This window comes from Rhinoraja longicauda, chromosome 34, assembly GCF_053455715.1.
Source record: "Rhinoraja longicauda isolate Sanriku21f chromosome 34, sRhiLon1.1, whole genome shotgun sequence".
Classification (NCBI taxonomy): domain Eukaryota; kingdom Metazoa; phylum Chordata; class Chondrichthyes; order Rajiformes; family Arhynchobatidae; genus Rhinoraja; species Rhinoraja longicauda.
In genome coordinates, this window is record NC_135986.1 from 3,020,937 (window position 1) to 3,040,537 (window position 19,601).

At 54.4% G+C, this 19,601-nt stretch overlaps 1 protein-coding gene across 1 annotated transcript; it reads left to right on the top strand.

The window, feature by feature from the left end:
- The first annotated feature begins 138 nt into the window (after positions 1-138).
- cnpy4 (canopy FGF signaling regulator 4) lies at positions 139-16,344 on the top strand. The gene is made up of 6 exons (XM_078427999.1): positions 139-269; positions 4,785-4,911; positions 8,053-8,149; positions 9,323-9,445; positions 11,768-11,885; positions 15,986-16,344. Exons 1-6 carry the CDS (start codon positions 155-157, stop codon positions 16,114-16,116), a joined length of 711 nt encoding a protein of 236 aa, XP_078284125.1. The 5' UTR covers positions 139-154; the 3' UTR covers positions 16,117-16,344.
- Positions 16,345-19,601: the final 3,257 nt, after the last annotated feature.

Sequence of the window (19,601 nt, forward strand, 5' to 3'; positions counted from 1 at the left end):
GGTGTCCCGTCACGTCGGGTGTGGGCAGAGTGACGACGCGTTACGTCGGGCGTGGGGAGTGTGATAACGCGGTACGCCGGGCGCGGAAGGGCGGGCGATGACGCGGCACGCCGGGCGTGGGGGAGGGGAAAGGGCGGGCGGAGGGGACGTGGAGATGCTGCGACCGCTGATTACGGGACTCCTGCTCCTGTCGCCGCTGATCGGCGCGGCAGCCGAGGAGGGCGACGCCAACGACGACGCCAACGACCGGCTGCCGACCAAGTGCGAGGGTGAGGGGGAAGAGAGAGAGAGAGGGGGCAACCAGAACTAACATTAGGCCAGTAGTTACCCCAGGCAACGGGAGGCATCCAAGATGGCGCCCTCCTAGCAACCGGGCATCTGGAGGGAGGGTGGTTACCCTAGCAACAGGGCATCATGAGATGGGCTGGTTACCCTAGCAACAGGGCATCTGGAGGAGGGGTGGTTACCCTAGCAACAGGGCATCATGGGGAGAGTTGGTTACCCCTAGCAACCGGGCATCAGGAGGGAGGGTTGGTTACCCCTAGCAACAGGGCATTTGGAGGGAGGGGTGGTTACCCTAGCAACAGGGCATCAGGAGGGAGGGTTGGTTACCCCAAGCAACAGGACATCAGGAGGGAGGGTTGGTTACCCCTAGCAACAGGGCATTTGGAGGGAGGGGTGGTTACCCTAGCAACAGGGCATCAGGAGGGAGGGTTGGTTACCCCAAGCAACAGGACATCAGGAGGGAGGGTTGGTTACCCCTAGCAACAGGGCATCAGGAGGGAGGGTTGGTTACCCCAAGCAACAGGACATCAGGAGGGAGGGTTGGTTACCCCTAGCAACAGGGCATTTGGAGGGAGGGGTGGTTACCCTAGCAACAAGGCATCATGAGGGAGGGTTGGTTACCCCTAGCAACGGGACATCAGGAGGGAGGGTTGGTTATCCTAGCAACAGGGCATCATGAGGAGGGTTGGTTACCCCTAGCAACCGGGCATCAGGAGGGGGGGTGGTTACCCTAGCAACAGGGCATCTTGAGGGAGGGTTGATTACCCTAGCAACCGGGCATCAGGAGGAGGGGTGGTTACCCTAGCAACCGGGCATCAGGAGGAGGGGTGGTTACCCTAGCAACCGGGCATCAGGAGGGGGGTGGTTACCCTAGCAACCGGGCATCATGAGTTCGGGAGGATTACTCATCGTTCCGATCAACAGGATCGTTCCGAGTCAGCATGGATTTACGAAAGGGAAATCATGCTTGACTAATCTATTGGAATTTTTTGAGGATGTTACTAGGAAAATTGACAGGGGAGAGCAGGATGAGAGCAGAAAATTGACAGGATGTGGTGTACCTCGACTTTCAAAAAGCCTTCGACAAGGTCCCACATAGGAGATTAGTGGGAAAAATTAGAGCACATGGTATTGGAGGTAGGGTACTGACATGGATAGAAAATTGGTTGACTGACAGAAAGCAAAGAGTGGGGATAAATGGGTCCCTTTCAGAATGGCAGGCAGTGACTAGTGGGGTACCACAAGGCTTGGAGCTGGGACCGCAGCTATTTACAATATACATTAATGACTTGGATGAAGGGATTAAAAGTACCATTAGCAAATTTGCAGATGATACAAAGCTGGGTGGTAGTGTGAACTGTGAGGAAGATGCTATGAGGTTGCAGGGTGACTTGGACAGGTTGTGTGAGTGGGCGGATGCATGGCAGATGCAGTTTAATGTGGATAAGTGTGAAGTTATCCACTTTGGTGGTAAGATTAGGAGGGCAGATTATTATCTGAATGGTGTCAAGTTAGGAAAAGGGGACGTACAACGAGATCTGGGTGTCCTAGTATATCAGTCACTGAAAGGAAGCGGGCAGGTACAGCAGGCAGTGAAGAAAGCCAATGGAATGTTGGCCTTCATAACAAGAGGAGTTGAGTATAGGAGCAAAGAGGTCCTTCTGCAGTTGTACAGGCCCCTAGTGAGACCGCACCTGGAGTACTGTGTGCAGTTTTGGTCTCCAAATTAGAGGATGGATATTCTTGCTATTGAGGGCGTTCAGCGTAGGTTTACTAGGTTAATTCCCGGAATATACCTATTTTTGCACATCTTTCATTTCTTTGTTCTATATCACTGTCTAAATCTCTCGTTACCCTTACCCCTGACTCTCAGTCTGAAGAAGGGTCTCGACCCGAAGCGTCATCACATTCAATGTGATCACGGCCGATCATTCTCAATCAGTACCCCGTTCCTGACTTCTCCCCATACCCCCTGACTCCGCTATCCTTAAGAGCTCTATCTAGCTCTCTCTTGAATGCATTCAGAGAATTGGCCTCCACTGCCTTCTGAGGCAGAGAATTCCACAGATTTACAACTCTCTGACTGAAAAAGTTTTTCCTCACCTCCGTTCTAAATGGCCTACCCCTTATTCTTAAACTGTGGCCCCTGGTTCTGGACTCCCCCAACATTGGGAACATGTTTCCTGCCTCTAACGTGTCCAACCCCTTAATAATCTTATACGTTTCGATAAGATCTCCACTCATCCTTCTAAATTCCAGTGTATACAAGCCTATGGTACCACCAAGAACCACCTTGGTAGCACCAAGTACCACCTTGGCACCACCTTGGTACCATCTCTGGTACCGTCGCCTTGACACCACTTTGCGATACCTCAATGTACCACCATGGCACCACCAAGTACCACCTTGGTACCACCAAGTACCAAAAGATACCACCAAGCACCATCTTAGTACCACCAAGTACCACAAGACACCATGTACAACCTTGGTACCACCAAGTACTACCTTGGTACCTCCAAGAACCACCTTGGTACCACCAAGTACCACCAAGTAGAACCTTGGTACCACCCTTGCATCTTGGCACCACCTTGGTACCACCTTCTTCAGTCTGAAGAAGGGTATCGACCCGAAATGTCACCCATTCCTTCTCTCCAGAGACGCAGCCTGTCCCGCTGAGTTACTCCAGCACTTTGTGTCTACCCTCGATTTAAATCAGCATCTGCAGTTCTTTCCTGCACCACCTTGGTCCCACCAAGTACAACCTTGGTGCCACCATGCACCACTTTGGTACCACAAGTATCATCTCAGTACCACCATGATACCACGTTAGACCACCAAGTACCACCTTGGCACCAACAGGGCATCACCAACTACAACCTTGGCACCACCAAGAACCACCTTGGTACCATTGGTACCACGAATTAGAAACTTGGTACCACCAAGTACCACCTTGGCACCACCTTGGGTACCCCCCACCTTGACACCACTTTGCTGGTGATATCCATCACCCTAGTGTCCTGTTCCTAAGAGTAATAGACAATAGGTGCTGGAGGAGGCCATTCGGCCCTTCGAGCCAGCACCGCCATTCAATGTGATCATGGCTGATCATTCTTAATCAGTACCCCGTTCCTGCCTTCTCCCCCATACCCCCTGACTCCGCTATCCTTAAGAGCTCTATCTAGCTCTCTCTTGAATGCATTCAGAGAATTGGCCTCCATTGCCTTCGGAGGCAGAGAATTGCACAGATTCACAACTCTCTGACTGAAAAAGTTTTTCCTCATCTCTGTTCAAAATGGCCTACCCCTTATTAAACTGTGGCCCCCGGTTCTGGACTCCCCCAACATTGGGAACATGCTTCCTGCCTCTAACGTGTCCAACCCCTTAATAATCTTATAGGTTTCGATAAGATCCCCTCTCATCCTTCTAAATTCCAGTGTATACAACCCTAGTCGCTCCAGTCTTTCAACATACGACAGTCCCGCCATTCCGGGAATTAACCTGGTGAAGCTAATGGTGATCAAGGAAGCAGTCGAGGATGTTGTCTGTGGGCTAGGTGAACACACGTTACAGATAATGAAACTCACCAGGACGCCATTGAAACTAATACAACAACGAGGGTGGGGGAGGGATGGAGAGAGAGGGGATGCAAGAGTTATTTGAAGTTAGAGAAGTCAATGTTCATACCTGAAGAAGGGTCTGAAGAAGGGTCTCGACCCGAAACGTCACCCATTCCTTCTCTCCCGAGATGCTGCCTGACCTGCTGAGTTATTCCAGCATTTTGTGAATAAATCAATGTTCATACCGCTGGGGTGTAAGCTGCCCAAGCGAAATACGAGGTGCTGTTCCTCCAATTTGTGCACTGGGCCTCACTCTGACAGTGGAGGAGGCCCAGGACAGAAAGGTCAGTGTAGGATGGACACAAAATGCTGGAGTAACTCAGCGGGACGGGCAGCATCCATCTCTGGAGAGAAGGAATGGGCGACATTTCGGGTGGAGTCCCGGGTCTGAAGAAGGATCTCAGCCCGAAACGTCACCCGTTCCTTCTCTCCCAATAGACAATAGGTGCAGGAGGAGGCCATTCGGCCCTTCGAGCCAGCACCGCCATTCAATGTGATCACGGCTGATCATTCTCAATCAGTACCCCGTTCCTACCTTCTCCCCATACCCCCCTGACTCCACTATCCTTAAGAGCTCTATCCAGCTCTCTCTTGAATGCATTCAGAGAATTGGCCTCCACTGCCTTCTGAGGCAGAGAATTCCACAGATTCACAACTCTCTGCCCGTCCCGCTGAGTTACTCCAGCACTTTGTGCCTTATCTCCGGTTTAAAACCAGCGCCTGCGGTTCGTTCATTGCTCCACGCGAGGCTGGAGTGGCGGGGAACGGGAAAGGGGTATTAAAGTGCACGACACTTAATGACACCAATAAAGTGCATTAAACAGTTGCCGGCCTTTCCCGAAATCCCGAAACAAAATCTTTTCTCTCCCCTCTGTCGTGAAGTGTGCAAGTTTCTGACGGTGGAGTTACAGACGGCTTTGGACAAAACCAGACATTCCAAGGAGGTGCTGGAGATCGGAGCTGTGCTGGACAATGGCAAGAGGAAGAGGAAGATCAAGTACAACACCTCGTGAGTGCAAAACACAACCCCCTCCCTCCAGTCGTGTAAGGGAAATAGTTCGGAACAGGGGACGTACAATGAGATCTGGGTGTCCTAGTGCATCAGTCACTGAAAGGAAGCATGCAGGTACAGCAGGCAGTGAAGAAAGCCAATGGAATGTTGGCCTTCATAACAAGAGGAGTTGAGTATAGGAGCAAAGAGGTCCTTCTGCAGTTGTACAGGGCCCTAGTGAGATCGCACCTGGAGTACTGTGTGCGGTTTTGGTCTCCAAATTTGAGGAAGGATATTCTTGCTATTGAGGGCGTGCAGCGTAGGTTTACTAGGTTAATTCCCGGAATGGCGGGACTGTCATATGTTGAAAGACTGCAGCGACTAGGCTTGTATGCACTGGAATTTAGAAGGATGAGAGGAGATCTTATCGAAACGTATAAGATTATTAAGGGGTTGGACACGTTAGAGGCAGGAAACATGTTCCCAATGTTGGGGGAGTCCAGAACAAGGGGCCACACAGTTTAAGAATAAAGGGGTAGGGCATTTTGAACTGAGATGAGGAAAAACTTTTTCAGTCAGAGAGTTGTGAATCTGGAATTCTCTGCCTCAGAAGGCAGTGGAGGCCGATTCACTGGATGCGTTCAAGAGAGAGCTGGATAGAGCTCTTAAGGATAACGGAGTCAGGGGGTATGGGGAGAAGGCAGGAACGGGGTACTGATTGTGGATGATCAGCGATGATCACATTGAATGGTGGTGCTGGCTGGAAGGGCCGAATGGCCTCCTCCTGCACCTATTGTCTATTAACTGCAGAGGCCGGCACAAATCGAAGGTATCGCACAAAATGCTGGAGTGACTCAGCGGGTCAGCCAGCATCTCGGGAGAGAAGGAACGGGCGACGTTTCGGGCCGAGGCGCAATTTGCACAAGATAAAGGATTTTCACCGCAACTATTCACGTGACAACCAAGCGTTCGTTCATCGCTCCGAACCTTTTTCAAACCTCGTCTACTGTGTCCGCGGTTCCAGGTGTCAACTTCTCTACATCGGCGAGACCAAACGCAGGCTCAATAGACAATAGACAATAGGTGCAGGAGGAGGCCATTCGGCCCTTCGAGCCAGCACCGCCATTCAATGTGATCATGGCTGATCATTCTCAATCAGTACCCCATTCCTGCCTTCTCCCCATACCCCCTGACTTCGCTATCCTTAAGAGCTCTATCCAGCTCTCTCTTGAATGCATTCAGAGAATTGGCCTCCACTGCCTTCTGAGGCAGAGAATTCCATAGATTCACAACTCTCTGACTGAAAAAGTTTTTCCTCATCTCAGTTCTAAATGGCCGACCCCTTATTCTTCGAGCGATCGTTTCGCTCAACACCTCCGCCTCAACCAACCTGATCTCCCGGTGGCTCAGCACTTCAACTCCTCCCTCCCACTCCCAGTCTGACCTTTCCTGTCCTGGGCCTCCTCCATTATCAGAGTGAGGCCCAGCGCACAAATTGGAGGAACAGCACCTCATATTTCGCTCGGGCAGCTTACACCCCAGCGGTATGAACATTGACTTCTCTAACTACAGATAGTTCCTCTGTCCCTCTTTTCCCCTCCCCCTTCCCAGTTCTCCCACTAGTCTTCCTGTCTCCAACTACATCCTATCTTTGTCCCGCTGACATCAGTCTGAAGAAGGGTCTCGACCCGAAACGTCACCCATTCCTTCTCCCCCGAGATGCTGCCTGACCCGCTGAGTTACTCCAGCATTTTTTTGATACCTGAAGTGGGAGAAGTCAGTGTTCTAGTTCAAAGTAAATGTAGAATAGACCATCATTAGCTAGGGGAAGGTGACAATGAATTAGGCAGAAGAAAGGTCTCGACTCGAGACGTCACCCATTCCTTCTCCCCAGAGATGCTGCCCGTCCCGCTGAGTTACTCCAGCATTTTGTGCCTACCGTAGTTTAGACTGAAGAAGGGTCTCGACCTGAAACGTCACCCATTCCAGCATTCCTAGTTTAGACAGAAGAAAGATCTCGACCCGAAACATCACCCATTTTTTTCTCTCCCGAGATGCTGCCTGGCCCGCTGAGTTACTCCAGCACTCTGTGAAACGTCACCTATCCATGTTCTCCACAGATGCTGCCTGACCCGCTGTTACTCCAGCACTCTGTGAAACGTCACCTCTCCATGTTCTCCACAGAGGCTGCCTGACCCGCTGAGTTACTCCAGCACTATGTGAAACGTTACCTATCCACGTTCTCCACAGACGCTGCCTGACCCGCTGAGTTACTCCAGCACTCTGTGAAACGTCACCTATCCACGTTCTCCACAGATGCTGCCTGACCCGCTGAGTTACTCCAACATTTTGTGATTTGTACCAGCACCTGCAGTTATTTTCCCACTCAACTTTTCATGCCCCTGGTCTCTCTGCCCCCTCTGATTCTCAGTGTCCGTGCTGTTGCTCCAAACTAAACAGAGAGCGAGAGGGGGAGAGAGAGAGAGAGAGAGAGAGAGAGGGGGGCTGTATCTCCAAAGTGGGAAATCTACGTTGTGGTTGCACGTGTTGCTTGGGGGGCTGACCGTGTTGCTCGGGGGACTGACCATGTTGCTGTGCCCCCCGACACAATGGGCCGGACCCCCGTGTCTGAGGAAAGTCATTCTAGCCTTAGAGGGAGTACAGAGAAGGTTCACCAGATTGATCCCTGGGATGGCAGGACTTTCATATGAAGAAAGACTGGATAGACTCGGCTTATACTCGCTGGAATTTAGAAGACTGAGGGGGGGATCTTATTGAAACATATGAAATTCTTAAGGGGTTGGACAGGCTAGATGCGGGAAGATTGTTCCCGATGTTGGGGAAGTCCAGAACCAGGGGTCACAGTTTAAGGATAAGAGGGAAGTCTTTTAGGACCAAGATGAGAAAACATTTTTTCACACAGAGAGTGGTGAGTCTGTGGAATTCTCTGCCACAGAAGGTAGTTGAGGCCAGTTCATTGGCTATATTTAAAAGGGAGTTAGATGTGGCCCTTGTGGCTAAAGGGATCAGGGGGTATGGAGAGAAGGCAGGTATAGGATACTGAGTTGGATGATCAGCCATGATCATATTGAATGGCGGTGCATGCTCGAGGGGCCGAATGGCCTACTCCTGCACCTATTTTCTATGTTTCTATGACAGGGAGATGAGGCTGGCTGAGGCCATGGACAACATCTGCGAGCGGATCCTGCAGTACAGCGTGCACGCGGAGAGACCCGGCAGCCTGAGATACGCCAAGGTGAGTCCAGGCCTGCCCGCGCCTCGCCCGCACGCCCATGCCCTGGGTCAGGCCGTCTCGCCCACCCAGTCTACCCCGCCACTCACTCACGGCTGATTCACCTCCTCCTCCCAACCCCACTCTCCTGTCTTCCCCCCCCCCCCCTAACCCCGACACCCGCACTAATCCAGACCCTGCCGCTTTATCGTGTTGGCATTTGTTCACTCGCGTAACAGTGAGTGAACAAATTGTCATTGTCAGTTGTGCTGATATATTGTAGTCACTCACATGTGTATGTGTGGTGGCATTTGTTCATGTCTGTCTGTGTGTCTGTGTGTGTGTGTGTGTGTGTGTGTGCGCGCCTGTCCGGTTGTGTGTGCCTGTGTGTCTGCTTGTGTGTGTGCGCCTGTGTGTGTGTGTGTGTGTGTGCGCCTGTGTGTGTGCGCCTGTGTGTGTGTGTGATTGTGTGCGCCTGTGTGTGTGTGTGTCTGATTGTGTGTGCCTGTCCGATTGTGTGTATGCGCGCCTGTGTGTGTGTGCGCGCGCCTGTGTGTGTGTGTGTGTGTGCCCCTGTCTAATTGTGTGTGCCTGTCTGTGTGTGTGTGTGTGTGTGTGTGCGCGCATGTCCCTGTGTGTGTGCGCGCATGTCCCTCTGTGTGTGTGTGTCTGTCTGTGTGTGTGTGCCTGTCTGTGTGTGTGCGCATGTCCCTCTGTGTGTGTGTGTGCCTGTCTGTGTGCGTGTGCCTGGCTGTGTGTGTGTATGTGTGTGTGCGCGCATGTCCCTGTGGTGTGTCTGTATGCGTATGTGTGTGCGGGCGCATGTCCCTCTGTGTGTGCCTGTCTGTGTGTGTGTGTGCCTTTCTGAGTGTGCCTGGCTGTGTGTGTGTGTATGTGTGTGAGCGCGCATGTCCTTCTGTGTGTGTGTGTGTGTGTGTTTGTGTGCCTGTCTGTGTGTGTGTGTATGTATGTGTGTGTGCGCACGCATGTCCCTTTGTGTGTGTGTGTGTGTGTGTGCGTGCGTGTGTGCATGTCCCTGTGTGTGTGCGAGCGTGTGTGTGTGTGCGAGCATGTCCCTGTGTGTGTGTGCGTGCGTGTGTGAGTGTGAGCCGTGCAGGCGTGCGTGAGAGTGCGTTAGAGGCAGCCCGTGGCGGTGAGGGTAGGCCGCCCCTGAGCCGCTGCCCCTCCTGTCCGCAGGGCACCAGTGAGACCATGATGACGCTGAAGAACCTGGTACACAAGGGCGTCAAGGTGGAGCTGGGCATCCCCTTCGAGATGTGGGACGAGCCGTCGGCCGAGGTGACCGACCTGAAGAAGCAGGTAAGCGGCCGCTCGCTGTGGGGCCGAGTGCGGGTCTCGGCCTCCTCCCCCCCCCCTCCCCCTCCCCCTACCCCCCCCCCCCTCCCCCTCCCCCTACCCCCCCCCCCCCCCCCCACAAGCCCGGGTGATCCATCCACACAGGAGGCCACTCATAAGAAGCAGGGACACCACTTGACTGCAGGCTGAATGATGGTGGAGAACGTCACAAAGGGCAGCCTAAGGCACTGGGCCTGTACTCGCTGGAGTTTAGAAGGACGAGGGGGGGCCTCATTGAAACGTACAGAACAGTGAGCGGCCTGCATAGAGTGGCTGTGGAGAGGATGTTTCCACCAGTGGGAGAGTCTAGGACCAGAGGGCACAGCCTCAGAATTAAAGGACGTTCGTTTAGGAAGGAGATGAGGAGGAATTTATTCAGTCAGAGGGCGGTGAATCTGTGGGATTCTTTGCCACAGACGGCTGTGGAGGACAATAGACAATAGATACAGGAGGAGGCCATTCGGCGCTTCGAGACAGCACCACCATTCAATGTGATCATGGCTGATCATTCTCAATCAGTACCCCGTTCCTACCTTCTCCCCGTACCCCCTGACTCCGCTATCCTTAAGAGCTCTATCTAGCTCTCTCTTGAATGCATTCAGAGAATTGGCCTCCACTGCCTTCTGAGGCAGAGAATTCCACAGATTCACAACTCTCTGACTGAAAAAGCTTTTCCTCATCTCAGTTCTAAATGGCCGGCCCCTTATTCTTAAACTGTGTGTGGCCCCTTGTTCTGGACTCCCCCAACATTGGGAACATGTTTCCTGCCTCTAACGTGTCCAACCCCTTAATAATCTTCTACGTTTCGATAAGATCTCCTCTCATCCTTCTAAATTCCAGTGTACACAAGCCCAGCCGCTCCAGTCTTTCAACATACGACAGTCCCGCCATTCCGGGAATTAACCTAGTAAACCTACGCTGCACGCCCTCAATAGCAAGAATGACCTTCCTCAAATTTGGAGACCAAAACTGCACACAGTACTCCAGGTGCGGTCTCACCAGGGCCCTGTACAACTGCAGAAGGACCTCTTTGCTCCTGTACTCAACTAGTATAGTTGAGGAGGGATTTCTTTAGTCAGAGGGCGGTGAATCTGTGGGATTCTTACCGCCAGGTGACACAACCTACTGTAACTGGTCGCGGTCTGGCGGCACGGTGGCGCGGCGGTAGAGTTGCCATCACGGGGAGAACGTGCTTGTCTGCACACCCTCGCCGTGGCCTGCGTGGGTTTACCTCCGGGTGCTTGCAGTCTCCTCCCACACTCGGTGGGCCGAAGTGCTCCGTGTCCCGAAGTGCTCCGTGTCCCAACGCCAAACTAAACTAGACTCAAAGGTCCCGACCCGAAGCGTGGTCTGTCCGCTCCACCCCCCCCCCCACCCCCACTCCGGCACGATGCCTGGCTTGCTGAGTTCCTCCAACACTCTGCGCTCAAGGTTCCTCCAACACTCTTTGCTCAGTACCTGCAGTTCACCAGGTTCGTGAGTGATGGGACCGGAATGGCAGGGGGTACGGGGGGGGGGAGAAGGCAGGAACGGGGTACTGATTGTGGACGATCAGCCGCGATCGCAGTGAATGGCGGTGCTGGCTCGAAGGGCCGAATGGCCTAACCCCGCGTCTATTGTCTACTAGACCAAGTGGACCCGTTGGGCCCAAACCTCTCCTGCATTGGTGCAGCACCCTCTCCCCCCTCCCCCTCCCCTCCACCCCTTCCCCCTCCCCCCCACCATTTCCCTACCTCCCTACCCCCTCACTCCTTCCATCCCCCTCCCTCCTTCTCTTCTCCTCCCCCTCTCCCCCTCCCCCCTCCCTCTCAACTCCTCCCCCTCTCCTCCCCTCCCCTCCCCCTCACCCCTTCCCCTCCCCTCCCCCTCACCCCTTCCCCTCCCCCCACTCCACCCCCCTCAACCTCCCTTATCCTCCCTCCTCCCCCTTCCCTCCTTCCCACTACCTCCCTCCCTCCCCCCTCCCTCCCTAGGAGATAGATTTAAACTTTTAAAATGTGAATAACTTTGAAAACATAACACCGATTTCCATGAAACTTCTTCCATTAGCACCAAAGGGACGTTGGTGAGTAAGTTGGGCCTAAAATATAGGCCGCGCTGTCGTGAACCGTTTTGGCTGTAGTTCGGGAACAAACAAACAAAGGAGAGTTTAAATATATATTGTCCATTGAAACCCTTGCCCCCTCCCCCCCCCCTGGCCTTAAAGCTGTGCCCGCTGGTCTTTGGGCAGTTGGCACAGTGCCCTGAGGCTCTGACTGTCTACCCCTTCTGCCTTGTTGCCCGCAGTGTGAGAATATGCTGGAGCACTACGAGGACATTGTGGAGGACTGGTACTTTCACCACCAGGACCTGGAGCTGGAGAGGTTCCTTTGTGTGTCGCACGTGCTGGCAGCGAACGACCGAGGTCAGTATTGACGTACTCTAACCCCCGCTCTTTTTCGTTTTTAGTTTTAGAGATACAGCGCAGAAACAGGCCCTTCGGCCCACCGGGTCCGCGCCGCCCAGCGATCCCCGCACACCAACACCATCCTACACCCACTGGGGACAGTTATTTTACATTTACCGAGCCGATTAACCGACAAACCCGCACGTCTTTGGAGTGTGGGAGGAGACCGAAGATCTCGGAGAAAACCCGCGCAGGTCACGGGGAGAACGTGCAAACTCCGTACAGGCAGCGCCCGTAGTCGGGATGAAACCCGGGTCTCCGGCGCTGCATTCGCTGTAAGGCCGCTGCGCCCCGTTCAAACAGCCCGGTTTTCAAATGCTCAGGAAGGAACTGCAGATGCCGGTGTTAAACGGAAGATGGATACAAAAAGATGGAGGAACTGGGCGGGGACGGGCTACATGAGCAGGAACGGGCGACATTACGGGTCGAGACCCTTCTTCAGACTGTACAGTCACGGGATAAGGGAAACGAGAGATACAGGCGGTGATGTGGAGAGATAGAGAACAACAGATGAAAGAGATGCAGAAAAGCAACGATGATAAAGGAAGCAGGCCGTTGTTGGGTGTGTGCTGGGTGGGAACGAGAAGCTGGTGCGACGGGTGGGGGAGGGACGGAGAGAGAGGGAATGCCGGGGCTACCTGAAGTGTTCAGTACCACTACAATACTCGTACCACTGGATGCTGTTCCTCCAATTTGCATTTAGCCTCACCCTCCCTCCAGTCGTGTAAGGGAAATAGTTCGGAACAGGGGACGTACAATGAGATCTGGGTGTCCTAGTGCATCAGTCACTGAAAGGAAGCATGCAGGTACAGCAGGCAGTGAAGAAAGCCAATGGAATGTTGGCCTTCATAACAAGAGGAGTTGAGTATAGGAGCAAAGAGGTCCTTCTGCAGTTGTACAGGGCCCTAGTGAGACCGCACCTGGAGTACTGTGTGCAGTTTTGGTCTCCAAATTTGAGGAAGGTCATTCTTGCTATTGAGGGCGTGCAGCGTAGATTTACTAGGTTAATTCCCGGAATGGCGGGACTGTCGTATGTTGAAAGACTGGAGCGACTAGGCTTGTATACACTGGAATTTAGAAGGATGAGAGGAGATCTTATCGAAACGTATAAGATTATTAAGGGGTTGGACACGTTAGAGGCGTGAAACATGTTCCCAATGTTGGGGGAGTCCAGAACAAGGGGCCACAATTTAAGAATAAGGGGTAGGCCATTTAGAACTGAGATGAGGAAAAACTTTTTCAGTCAGAGAGTTGTGAATCTGTGGAATTCTCTGCCTCAGAAGGCAGTGGAGGCCAATTCTCTGAATGCATTCAAGAGAGAGCTAGATAGAGCTCTTAAGGATAACGGAGTCAGGGGGTACGGGGAGAGGGCAGGAACGGGGTACTGATTGAGAATGATCAGCCATGATCACATTGAATGGTGGTGCTGGCTCGAAGGGCCGAATGGCCTACTCCTGCACCTATTGTCTATTGCCATTCAGCCCTTCGATCCAGCACTCAATACGATCAAGGCTGATCATCTAAAATCAGTACCCCGTTCCTGCTTTTTCCCCCCATATCCCCTGATTCCATTACCCAGAAGAGCTGAATCTAACTCTCTTGAATATGAAGAACTAGTCTTTCTGTTTACATAGAAATGTAGAAAATATGTGCAGGAGGTGTCCATTCGGCCCTTTGAGCCATTCATCGTGATCACGGCTGATCATCCACAATCAGTAACCCGTGCCTGCCTTCTCTCCATACCCCTTGATTCCACTAGCCCCTAGAGCTCTATCTAACTCTCTCTTAAATCCATCCAGTGAATTGGCCTCCACTGCCCTCTGTGGCAGAGAATTCCACAGATTCACAACTCTCTGGGTAAAAAAGTTGCTTCTCACCTCAGTTTTAAATGGCCTCCCCTTTATTCTTAGACTGTGTGTGTGTGGCCCCTGGTTCTGGACTCCCCCAACATTGGGAACATTTTTCCTGCATCTAGCTTGTCCAGTCCTTTTATAATTTGATATGTTTCTATAAGGTCCCCCTCTCACCCTTCTAAACTCCAGTGAATACAAGCCCAGTGTTTTCAATCTTTCCTCATATGTCAGTCCCGCCATCCCGGGGATTAACCTGGTAAACCTACGCTGCACTGCCTCAATAGCAAGGACGTCCTTCCTCACATTAGGAGACCAAAACTGTACACGATACTCCAGATGTGGTCTCACCAGGGCCCTGTACAACTGCAGAAGGACCTCTTTACTCCTGTACTGAAATCCTCTCGTTATGAAGGCCAACACACCGTGAGCTTTCTTCACTGCCTGCTGTACCTGCACGACACCTTTCAGTGACTGGTGTACAAGGACACCCAGGTCTCGCTGCACCTCCCCCTTACCCAACCTGACACCATTGAGATGATAAGAGAAGCAGAGACAGGCCCTGCAGCGCCCGCAGTTCATCGACTGGACAGCAGAGGGAGTGCTCGGCCCACCGCTGAATGAATGGACTCCGCTGGTTGGACTTGGGACAAGTTGGGTCGACGTTCTCTCTGGTGTGGCTGTGTTTAGTTTAGAGATACAGCGTGGAAACAGGCCCTTCGGCCCACCGAGTCCATGCCGACCGGCCATCCCCCCGTGCACTAATTCCATCCTACGCGGTCTGAAAGAGGATCTCGCCTCTCGACCCAAAACGTCACCCAGTTCCTTCTCTCCAGAGACTCTGCCTGACCCGTTGAGTTACTCCAGCATTTTGTGTCCACCTTAGGCAAACAATGACCGGTTCTTTATCCCCCTACTGTTAGGGGTTAGAGACTGGTTCCTGATTCATTTGTGACAGGAGCAGATTTTGGCCATTCGGCCCGTCCAGTCTACCCCGCCATTCAATCATGGCTGATCTCTCTTTCCCTCTCAACCCCATTCCCCCGCCCGCCTTCTCCCCATAACCACTAGCACACCTACCGAAGGGTAAAAGTGGTTCTTGAGTCTAGAAGTTGGGAGGTCACGTTGCAGTTGTTATAAGACGTTGTCGGTGAGACCGCATTTAGAATATTGTAAGAAAATAACTGCAGATGCTGGTACAAATCGAAGGTATTTATTCACAAAATGCTGGAGTAACTCAGCAGGTCAGGCAGCATCTCAGGAGAGAAGGAATGGGTGACGTTTCGGGTCGAGACCCTTCTACAGACTGATGTCAGGGGGGGTGGGACAAAGGAAGGATATAGATGGAGACAGGAAGATAGAGGGAGATCTGGGAAGGAGGAGGGGAAGAGAGGGACAGAGGAACTATCTAAAGTTGGAGAAGTCGATGTTCATACCGCTGGGCTACAAGCTGCCCAGGCGAAATATGAGGTGCTGTTCCTCCAATTTCCGGTGGGCCTCACTATGGCACTGGAGGAGGCCCATGACAGAAAGGTCAGACTGGGAGTGTGAGGGGGAGTTGAAGTGCTGAGCCACCGGGAGATCAGGTTGGTTAAGGCGGACTGAGCGCAGGAATATCGTGAATTTTGTGAATATTGTGACTTTGTAGAATATTGTGTTCAGTTCTGGGCACCGTGTTATAGGAAAGATATTGTCAAGCTGGAAAGGGCTCAGAGAAGATTTACGAGGATGTTGCCAGGAGAGGTGGACGGGTACATGGATAGGACGGGTTTGGAGGGATATGGACCAAGTGCAGGCAGGTGGGACTAGTGTAGCTGGGGCATGTTGGCCGGTGTGGGCAAATTGGGCCAAAGGGCCTGTTTCCACACTGTATCACTCTGTGACTCTATGAATCCTGTACAAGCCATGACCAGTGATGAAGTTGTCACGGTTCCACAGTGACACCTTCTCCCATTAAAACTTCTTCCATGAGAAGAAACGTCTTCCATTAGCTCCAAAGGGACGATGGTGAGCAAGGTGGGCCTAGAATTGTGGCGCTATCGTGTACCGTTTTGGCTGTAGTTCAGGAACAAACAAACAAACAAACAAACAAACAAACGAGAGTTTTAGTACATGAGATGGCCGTCTGGTAACTCGGATCTCACTGTACCTTAAGTGGGACACGCGGCAATTAAACTGAATCTTGGATCTTGTGTCCCCTGCCTGCAGACTGCCTGGGTGAGGTGTGGTCAGGGCGCAAGGGCGACCCGGTGACCAGCGGCGACAAGGAGAGGAGGCGGGCGGACGTGGAGCCGCGCGGGGACGGCCAGCCGGCGCACCACCACGCCGGGGAGCTCTGAGCACCCGGCACCCTTCCACAGTGGGGTGGGTGGGGGGGGGGGAATGGAGACCGCGTCCCGACTGGAAACGCCACTGACACCGCTCCCTGCCGGTGGTGGCATCGACCGCTGGTGAGGGCACCCCTTCCCCACCCCCACACCCCCCCCCCGTGACCCTCACTCACCCCTCCCCCCCCGTGACCCTCACTCACCCCTCCCCCCCGTGACCCTCACTCACCCCTCCCCCCCGTGACCCTCACTCACCCCTCCCCCCCGTGACCCTCACTCACCCCTCCCCCCCGTGACCCTCACTCACCCCTCCCCACCCCTCACACCCCTCACCCCTTCCCACCCCCCATGACCCTCACTCACCCCTCCCCCCGTGACCCTCACTCATCCCTCCCCCACCCCTCACCCCTTCCCACCCCCCCATGACCCTCACTCACCCCTCCCCCCCGTGACCCTCACACACCCCTCCCCCCGTGACCCTCACACACCCCTCCCCCCGTGACCCTCACTCACCCCTCCCCCCGTGACCCTCACACACCCCTCCCCCACCCCTCACCCCTTCCCACCCCCCCATGACCCTCACTCACCCCTCCCCACCCCCATCACCGCTCACCTCCACTCACCCCACCCCACCACTCACCCCCCTCCCCTCACCCGTGACCGTCACTCACCCCTCGCCTCACCCCTCACCCCACACACTCCACCTCCCTCACCTCTCACCCCTCCCCATCCCTCACTCACCTCTCCCACCCACTCCTCAACCCTCCCACCTCACTCACCCCTCACTCACCCCACCCCACCCTTCATCCCTCCACTCATCCCCCACCCCTCCCCACCCCTCACTTTCCCCTCCCCCCAGCACCTCACCCCTCACTCACCCCACCTCCCTCACCACTCAAACCTCCCCACCCCTCACCCACCTCTCCCCCCCACCATTCAACCCTCCCGCCTCACTCACCCCTCACACCTCCCCTCATCCCACCCCTCCCCTCACTCGCCCCCCTCTCCTCACCACCCCTCCCCCCCCGCCCGGTAACTGTCATTCATCCCTCCCCACCCCCCCACTCACCACTCACTCCCCCCTCACTCTCCACCCCTCACCTCACTCACCCCTCCCCCCCCCCCCTCGCCCATCAAGTCCATCCCCCATTCAATCACGGCTGATCTATCTCTCCCTCCCAACCCCATTCTCCTGCCTTCTCCCCATAACCCCTGACACCCGCACTAATCAACAATCTATCTATCTCTGCCTTAAACACATCCACTGACTTGTGGCCTCCACAGCCGTCTGTGGCAAAGAATCCCACAGATTCACCGCCCTCTGACTGAAGAAATTCTCCTCATCTCCTTCCTTTTAACCCCCACCCCAGTGGTGAAAATAGCCCCCCCTTCCCCCTCCCTCCCGGTGACACACCCCACCCCCACCCCCACCTCCCCTGCTCCAGACACTCCCACCCCCCCCACCCACACCCCCCCGCTCCCGACTCTCCCACCCCCCCCACCCCCACCCCCCCCTGCTCCAGACATTCCCACCCCCAACGGTGATATCCCCCCCCCCACGACCCCCAAACAATCTTCCCGCCCTCCCAGTGCCAGGATCACACCTCCTCCACACACGTGCGCGGCCCAACAGTCTCCACACGTAAAGGGCCACCCTCAAAGTTCCTGCTTGCCCCCGATCCCACCCGCGTCCCCCTTTCCCCCCCCCCTCGTCGTACCCCGTTCCTAAAGGCACGGAAAGGTCCGGAACGATGAACGGGCACTTGATTGTCAGGTGAAACGCCGCGGTGAAAGTTCCTTGTGTTGCGCGGCCAAGGTGTGCCAACAGTCGCCATGTAAAGGGCGCCGATCCCGATCCCGCCCTAGCCCAGCGTTTCCCCCCCCCCCCCCGGTCTGTACCGGTGTGAGAGGAACGACAAAAATGGAACGTGTTTCACCATGACAACACTTTTCAGTCCACACAGACAACAGATAATAGGTGCAGGAGGAGGCCATTCGGCCCTTTGAGCCAGCACCGCCATTCAATGTGATCATGGCTGATCATTCTCAATCAGTACCCCGTTCCTGCCTTCTCCCCATACCCCCTGACTCCACTATCCTTAAGAGCTCTATCTAGCTCTCTCTTGAATGCATTCAGAGAATTGGCCTCCACTGCCTTCTGAGGCAGAGAATTCCACAGATTCACAACTCTCTGACTGAAAAAGTTTTTCCTCATCTCCGTTCTAAATGGCCTACCCCTTATTCTTAAACTGTGTGTGGCCCCTGGTTCTGGACACCCACAACATTGGGAACATGTTTCCTGCCTCTAACGTGTCCAACCCCTTAATAATCTTCTACGTTTCGATAAGATCCCCTCTCATCCTTCCAAATTCCAGTGTATACAAGCCCAGTCGCTTCAGTCTTTCAACGTACGACAGTCCCGCCATTCCGGGCATTAACCTGGTGAACCTACGCTGCACGCCCTCAATAGCAAGACTCTCTGAGCCACTCGGCAAAGGACGATCTCCCGACTGCGGGCGGCCTTCCTCTCTGCGCCTTCTCCCGCTCCCAGCTGAAGGCGTTGGCTCGGGAACGCTGGACCGCCATGTTGCCTGCTGGCCGAGGCTGCGAGGAACTGCAGGCACCGGCGTCTCCGGCAAGACTCAGAGTGCTGGAGGAACTCAGCAGGCCAGGCAGCATCCGTGAAGGGGGTGTTTCGGTGCGGAGTCGGCGTAGACCCACGGAGGGCAAACCACGCGGGCGAACGTGCAAACTACGCCCGCGGTGGGGATCGAACCCACGGGAGTCGGGATGGTATCCGGGTCTCCGGCGCTGCGAGGCGGCGTCTCTACACGCCGCGCCACCGCCACGACAAACCGACACGTCTGCCAAACTCCCGGTGGAATCCAGACACCTCCTCCGCCTGGAAACACTGCCAGTGGCTAACGCACTTCAGCTGCTGAACTAACGGCCGCACTCTGCAGAATACAACGCATCCATCCCTGGAGCCCTCAGGCACGCACGCACGCACGCACGCCTCCTGTCCTTCCATTCCAAAGAACTTCATTCAACTGTTGCATATTACAGTGAACCTGAAGCACATCTACACTCAGTGCTCACAATACAGCAAGCTGCCATTGTAGTACAATGTGTAATCTTTATTTACAATGTCCTCCACTCCCCCATGGTACTCGGTCCTCTCCTCTCTCTCTCTCCCTTTCCCTCTCACCCCGTCCTCTCACCCCCCTCCTCTCTCCTCTCTCCTCTCTCTTTCCCTCCTCTCTCTCTCCCTCTCCCCCTCCCCCTCTCTCTTCTCCCTCCCCCTCTCTCTCTCTTCCTCTCTCCCCTCTCCCCCTCCCTCTCTCTCACCCCCTCCTCTCACCCCCCTCTCCTCTCCTCTCCTCTCCCTCACCCCGCTCCCTCTCTCTATCACCTCCCTCCCCCTCTCTCTCTCCTCCCTCTCTCTCCTCCCCTCTCTCTCCTCCCCTCTCTCCCCCCCCCTCTCTCTCTCTCTCCCT

Excerpts from the sequence above, each read along its gene's own strand:
- cnpy4 (XM_078427999.1), top strand. The coding sequence starts at position 155 with ATGCTGCGACCGCTGATTACGGGACTCCTGCTCCTGTCGCCGCTGATC. Across the intron at positions 270-4,784 it reads GCTGCCGACCAAGTGCGAGG|TGTGCAAGTTTCTGACGGTG; the intron begins GTGAGGGGGAAG and ends TCTGTCGTGAAG. Across the intron at positions 4,912-8,052 it reads AAGATCAAGTACAACACCTC|GGAGATGAGGCTGGCTGAGG; the intron begins GTGAGTGCAAAA and ends TTTCTATGACAG.